Source organism: Sabethes cyaneus, chromosome 1 (genome assembly GCF_943734655.1).
Source record: "Sabethes cyaneus chromosome 1, idSabCyanKW18_F2, whole genome shotgun sequence".
In the NCBI taxonomy this organism is placed as follows: domain Eukaryota; kingdom Metazoa; phylum Arthropoda; class Insecta; order Diptera; family Culicidae; genus Sabethes; species Sabethes cyaneus.
Window position 1 is genome coordinate 6,738,219 of NC_071353.1, and position 7,266 is coordinate 6,745,484.

Genomic DNA, 7,266 nt, shown 5'->3' on the forward strand with positions numbered 1-7,266 from the left:
TTTCGGCGAATATGACGCCCGGCCATTCGTGTTTTAGCCTTTCGTGATTCGGCCATTTGTGATTCGGCCGTTCGTGATTCGACCATTAGATATATTATGCCTTTTGTTATTTCGGCCATTTGTGTTTCGGCCATTCGTAGCTAATCCCTGTCAGCCCAGCGGATACTTTTTCATCAAATCCAGTCAACAACTTCCACGAGCAAAAACTGTAAAAATCGGTGACCTAGTATATAAGACACAACCACATGGTTGACGTAGCAATAGGTTAGTCTCGGGGGCAAAATTATAATGACAACAGTTAACGTTCAACCAATTCACGCACGTCCAATCACAATTGCTGAAACGCTGGTAATATAAATTGCACTAGATTTGAAGGTAACCCTTATAAGGACACAAATTTTCTAGCTTATTTACAGTCTAACAATGTTTCATTATTTCAATAACGCGCACTTAGACGTCAATAGTGCATTTAAAACTACTTTTTAATCATCTCAAGGAATCTACTAACAAAATAATCCATATTATCTTCCCTGCACGAGACTGCAGAAAATTATTGACATCGTCCACTGACAATTTCATATGTTCAAGTTAGATCAAAGTCACCCCCTTGCTGGAATCAATCCACCAAGACTGTAATGAAGAGCCGATTTGTTAACGTTAACCCCCGACTTATAGTTACTTTATACGCAAAATAAATACCGATCAAAAAGGCTGATGAATTATAAAACAGCCATATGGTTCGGAAATTACGCAAATGGTTTCAAAACGCACAGCAAAGCAGCAAATTTAAATGACTGATTGGGCGTATCACCATTCACCTTCCGAATCAAGGTCGGCTTCAGGCAATAAGTCCATAGGCATACTCAAACTACCGTTCAATCAGCCTAAAATTCACCCTGCTAACCTACATATTTCCTGTTTCCCCTAACACAAAGCTAAACACACACGCCGGCAAGAAGTATCACAAATCGGTTTGCAATTAATCGGATATTGGCTCGCACCCTCTTCCCAAAACCCATAAACCGATCCACCGGTGTTGCTCTCGATTTTGTCTAAAATTTGAAATATCATCCTCCAAACTGATGCGAACAATTTAAGCCTAGCCGATCAATCAGGCGTGGCGTGTCGAATGAGCAAAATGAGCACGCAAATCAGACCCACCAAAGAAAAAAGGGAACCGGAAAGCGAAATTTAAATGAATTAAACACTCATTAAAGCTGCCCTCTGCCAACGAGATTCTGGTCTGGTATCTGGCTGGTCAATGCGATCATATTGTACGGATGTCTGCCGGAAAGTGAGTTCGATCGGATTGAAAACGTATCATTTTCGCTTTCCACTTCGCTTTATTGAACGCGTGTTTTCCAATAAATTTGAAGTCACTATTGCTGTAGCAGAGCATTCAGTGCGGCACTGATGAAAAGAAGACTTGCTATGAAGTAGAGCGTAAGAGTGCAGTGTTGAACGATCAGCACCCCGGTTACTACGTTGGAGATCAGCTGCCCGACACGTCCAATCAAAGCAGTCAAAGATACAGCTGTACCTTTAACCCGCGTCGGGAACAGTGACACCTGCATCGATCGTACAAGAATTATGCTAACGGCTGCAACGGTTATTTCAACGCAGAACAATATGGCGGCTACGTAGGTGTGCGTTACATATTGCAGTATAACGCCAACACCGCCTGCAGCGATCAGGTTAGCGTAAATCAATGTTTTCTCTCCGAAGCGACTGAGTAATATCGAAATCAGCAACGTATAGGTTCCTACTAGCGCACCCAGGATGAGTGTGTAGATGTACGTTTCCGGACGAATTGTGTCGTCGCAGGTGGAACTATCGGCCGGATCCATGGTGGTGGTGCTTGTTCTGTTTAATTGGATGATACTACAGATTGCACTCTCCGTTGGGCCTTGTGTTGAAAAAACGAGATTCATGATTTGAGGATACCAGATGCCTAATCCACCGTAACTGGAAGAACAGGGGTAGATAAATTAGCATTGACTTCTTTGGGGGTATTACAGTCGACTTACGTTCCGTAGACACTAACAGTTTGGAAGGAACAAACTAGCAAAGAAATGGAGTGTGGAAATTTCATCAGGGGAGTGATTTGGTTCCGTAACTTTTGCAATAGCGCAGGCTGTTGGTTTGGAACTTCCGGTGGATGGCTTTCCGACTTTAGAGAGTGTACCTCAAATGGAGAATCAGCGCCTTTGTTGTGTCGATGAATCCAGCGAAACACGTCCAATGCTTCGTCACATCGACCCTGCTCCAGAAGAAATCGCGGAGTTTCTGGATAGAAACAAAGTAGGAGTCCGGATATAAATCCAGGAAGGGCATTGACCACAAAGAGTAGTCGCCATGGGCGAATCGTAAAATTGTTGGTGATTGAAATCGACCAATCATACGATAAAATCCACCAGGCCATCGCTAATTGTGGTATACGTTATTATTTTTCATTGAAATGAAAATGACTGTATCACTATCACCTGCAACGTAGAAAAATCCGAACCCAGCAATTGCGCAAGCATAGCTGATCATCTGCCCCCGATATTTGGCAGGACAGAATTCTCCCAAGTACACAATTCCGGTTGAGCCTGGAGCTGCGATGAATAATCCAACCAAGAACCGCAGCGCCAAAAGTAAATGGAAATTGTTGACAAAGCAAGCGACGAGGGAACAGCTGGTAGCAGCCAGTAAGGTCTTTCTCAGGACCGCGTGACGTCCTTGGATATCGGTTTGGTAACCCCAATAGTAGGTAGAGATCATAACTCCTGCCGAGAACAAAATAGTCCTAATAGACTGCGCCTACACTCTTAAATATTTTCACCTATAAATTGATTGAAATTACCCAAAGTCACCTTACAGTTTAAAAAGTATTTGAGCCAAACATTCTATGCGAGAATGAAGTTTTAATACTTTTGGACGATGGTGAATAGTTTCGATTAAGCTTTAGGTAATCCCAACTCTTTGCGGGTGAAAATATTTAAGTGTGTCCTTCTTACACTCACCAAGAAATACCGCTCCACCGACCAGACCTTTCCGGGACAGATCAAGCTCAAGATCACACTGGCTGGCCGGCAAAATAATACCAACCCCCATGGACTCGTTTGCGGAGGCCATAAGGCAGAATCCGCACAGAATGGTTAGCGAAATTTGCGCTCGTCCAAACCCGGCTTCCTTGAGTGCTTCATCGTAAGTGTAAGGCTGTTTCTCGTCCGTTAGATTTAATGGAATCTGTTCTGGATTTTCCTTAATAGAAATATTCGTTCAATATGGCGCATTTCCTCAAATATTTCAACCGTTTCTCACCATTTCCACGACGAGTACGCCAGACAATCAATGCCCACTGCGATGTGCAGTGTTATACTGCACCTACTTGGGTGCATTTTGCATTTCTGTGTGGATGAAGATAACGAATAGATTGCTTGTGGTTTGATTTAACCAGACTTTGTTTAGTGCGATAATAAACTGGCGATAGCCTAGATAAGAAGGGATCGGTGAAGGGCTAGCTATTAACACGGAAAAGCGAATTTCGCTGGCAAAATCTTTTTAATGTAAGTCTAATGGTACAATAATTCATCAGGAAAGAATGCCTTGAATATAGTGATAAAAAATATGCTGTATATTTCGACCACATAGCTACCTCACTCATGCAGCCTACCAGTTTGGTTCGGAGCTGCTTCGAATCGCGCAGAGAGTTACAGCAAGAGAATGGACTGTTCCATGTTATTCAACATTGCTATTGAAGAAGTAATCCAGCGAGCGGGCATTGAAACAAGAGGAACGAAACGATCTTCAGCAAAACAAGTTAACTCCTAGCCTTTGCAGACGACCTCGAAAACACTTCAAGAAACCTTGGGACGGCAAAGACAATCTACACCAAACTAAAAATGAAGGCTAGGAGGATTGAGTTACATTGGTTTGAAACACCATTGGCACCAAGAATAGAGGGACCCAACGTGCTAGATGGCTCACCCAGGTTGAAAGCGACTTGCGTGTGTAGAGACGCTCAACGAATTGACAACGAGTAGCCCAGGAGCGTGTTTCAAGCTCCTTTTGTCCAATGCTGGAAGATGCATGGGACGAACCAAGCTATAATCAGAGATTATAACCGGATCCGAACCCACAACACCCGCCAGGGCATGTGGATCGCTGGTACTAATGTACCTTTGAACCATAGAGGCGCTGGACAAAAGGAGACTGCAAAACCCCTTTATTAAACGAGCGACGTATCTTCAAATTCCACTATTAGGTAGGTTGAGCTTATTTATAGACACAAATTGTGCCTCTTCCTCGATCTATTGTAATCGAACCACCGAATTGAGAAGTTTAATCTAACTCGTTTTTACTTAATGGACGACGAAACTACAATTTTTGTTCATTTTTCAATGCAAACGTTAGCCTGTACTTTTTCTATAGAGATTACTAAGGATTCCTCTTTCATGAGTCCGGCACTATACCGCTAGTTAGGGAGTCATTCACTATTTTCAGTAGAGGTCCGCCAATCACATCAAAAGCGTCTCTAATTACCGTGGAGTTAACATTATCAGGAGTTGCTGTGGTGCTCAACGACCAAACTACTGAACGCAGTTTATCAAGGTTCATTGGTTCTAAACGACACAATTGCGCAAGCCTATAGCTACCTTGTAGTTCAACAGGTTCGTCTACCCCATCTATGGAATCGCTTAATTCCTGGATGCTATTCAGAAAGTATCAGTTGAATTTCTCGGCAACTAGCAATTCTATTGGTAGACTAATTCTTTTACAAGAGTCTGAAATCTAAAAATTAATTAAATTAAGGAAAACCTGAAAAAGCCTAATGGGATTATGCGAATAATGTGAATCCGGAATCTGTGAAAGGAGAGAGAGCGAAGTTCTTTAACCAGAAGTTATTTCGTCTGAGTTTGTCTCTGTATCTGCGTTTTGGCACATATTTGAAGAGCCAAGAGTAACCGTTTCCAGGGTCTTTGTTTAGTAAAGTGGAGAAGCATCTCTTGTAAATCTCTAAACTCTCCGCTACACCCATCTTCCACGCAGAGCAGTTGTTTATTACTTTTGCATTGTCAATGATCAGCGGATGGTTGCCACTTTTGATCTAAAATGGTGTATCAGACCTTTCTCGGTATAGCTTGATGCTTTTGTTACCTCTGCCAAGTGTTCTTTAGTACGTGTTTCCAGATTCCATCTAGTCTGGCCGATGTAAACTTTTTCGCAATGTGGGCAACTGATCTCATAAATCCTGGATTGTCTATGTTCGTCAATCGGGTCTTTTGTTGATCCCAACTTATTTTTGAGCTGGTTATTTCGGCTGGTGTAGACTAGGTCAATTACAAATTTCCTCATTTTTCTACGGAGAGGCCGTGTTATATTTTTGTCATATTCTACTGCCACTCTCTCAAGTTCTGGTGTTAGTGTTGTGAGTGATTTTTTGTATGCTGTTCTTCTTTTCTTGGCAATGTCCTGGATTGTCCTTTCTTTGTATCCGTTCAGTTTTGCAATTTCCAAAATGTGTTCAATTCTTTTTGTTTCCCTAGCTCACTTAACGGTCCATCCTATGTATCATGTGATGGAAAGCTGCCATTTTGTGTTGGTGGGAGTGGTTAAATGAGCTAGTTATAACTCGTTTGGTGTTCGTTGGTTTCCTGTAAATTTCAATTTCTGTGCTTTCAACTTGTCTGATTACGACGAAATCCAAAAAAGGAAGTTTTCCGTCTTTTACTATTTCGTGTGAGAAGTGTATGTTCCTGTGTGTGCCATTCATGGCTGCTAGAATGGTTTCCAGTTCTCCCTTTTTGACTATGCTGAAAACGTCGTCGACGTATCGTCACCATCTTTTTGGGAGCACCCTGTTTTGTTCCAGCTGCTTTCAATGTTAGCCATGAACAGCTCACACACGAACGGTGATAATGGATTGCCCATCGGTGCACCTTTCAACTGCTTGTAATAGTTGTTTCAGAATGTGAAGTAGTTTTGCTCCATACACAAACCTGTCAGCTTTAAATAACCTCCCAACTTTTTTCACCATGCGTTGTCCTCATGTTGTTGCAATACCCAGTCTTCCAAGAGGCTTATCGATTCTTTCACTGGGACGCTTGGGAATAAGGCCGTAACATCGAAAGAGACCATTATGTCGTCTTCTGCTAGTTCTTCCGATGTTTTTAGATGCTCGTCGAATTCTCGTGTGCTGCTGACAGTTACTACATAGTGTTAAATCTAGAACTTCTTGATTGATAGAGTTCGTGAAAGTGTAATCAGTACCATTATTACAAATATTTATATTATTCTAGCAGTCACTCACCTCTTTTGTTGCTATCATCACAGCTCCAAATTATGCGCATTCACATCACATTTTATGATGTATAGCCTTGTTCTGAGATTTACAGAATGACACAAATACTGACACTTCTTTCTGTTTGTCCACATGTTGTGTGAATTAACTGTACTCCCGGACCGGTACTATATCTCGCCTAATAAATTCTGTAATTGGTAACATTTTAATATTCCCACAAAAGAGAATAGCAAATCTTCGAGTTTGCTGAATTTCGGGGTCAAGGTTGAAGATATTCTCCAGCTCTAGATTCAGCATCGTTCCATCAATGGAGTCCTCTAAATCCATTGTTCCTCGGTATTATAGGGCTGCTAGTACCTGAAATTTCAAAATTCAAAATCATTAACGTATTTTGTGTAATACATTTTTAACTTTAACAAGTGGCTGGAAAATAAAAATTTGCTGAGTCAGAGATTGCATGATGCAGTAAGGCTACAAACACCGTGGAAGGCGCGCTAGTATCATCCGTTAAGGTACTTCTAAACTATACACATAGTGTCTTTAGTAATCTACAAACACCCCCATTAATTTTCCAACCAGTTTGACACAGCTCCTGCGCTGTTCAACATGGACCCACACAAGATCCCAGGCAACGGCCGATGACAGCTCAATCGCGTCTTTTCAAGCCATTCTGCATAGGCAAGTTAGGTAGGTAGTGGCTGATGCAACTAACTGTGTACATCGAAATGATTAGCTGCGGGGTCAAACTGCCGCACCGGCGGCGGCGCCGTCTCCCCATGCGGCATGCCGAAACGTTTCTTACCATTTTCGTCAGCGCTTACAAATTGTGTTCATCGGCATCGGTTCCAAATCGAGAGGGTCCAAACAAACAGATGAACCCGAAAACAGCAACAACAACAAAAAAACGAGCTAAAGTTTCTTTGAACTACATATTTTCGTGATTATCGTGATCACGAGCCAACAATCGAGCCCAAATAGTC

At 42.1% G+C, this 7,266-nt stretch overlaps 1 protein-coding gene across 1 annotated transcript; it reads right to left on the reverse strand.

Annotated features, from left to right (window-relative positions):
• Positions 1-1,379: 1,379 nt before the first annotated feature.
• On the reverse strand, positions 1,380-3,383 carry LOC128735888 (synaptic vesicle glycoprotein 2B-like). Its single transcript, XM_053830373.1, has 5 exons — positions 3,374-3,383; positions 3,006-3,236; positions 2,484-2,768; positions 2,028-2,424; positions 1,380-1,965 (listed from the first exon to the last, which is right to left on the reverse strand). The coding sequence occupies exons 1-5, from the start codon at positions 3,381-3,383 to the stop codon at positions 1,380-1,382; spliced, it is 1,509 nt and encodes a 502-aa protein (XP_053686348.1).
• Between the last annotated feature and the right edge of the window lie 3,883 nt (positions 3,384-7,266).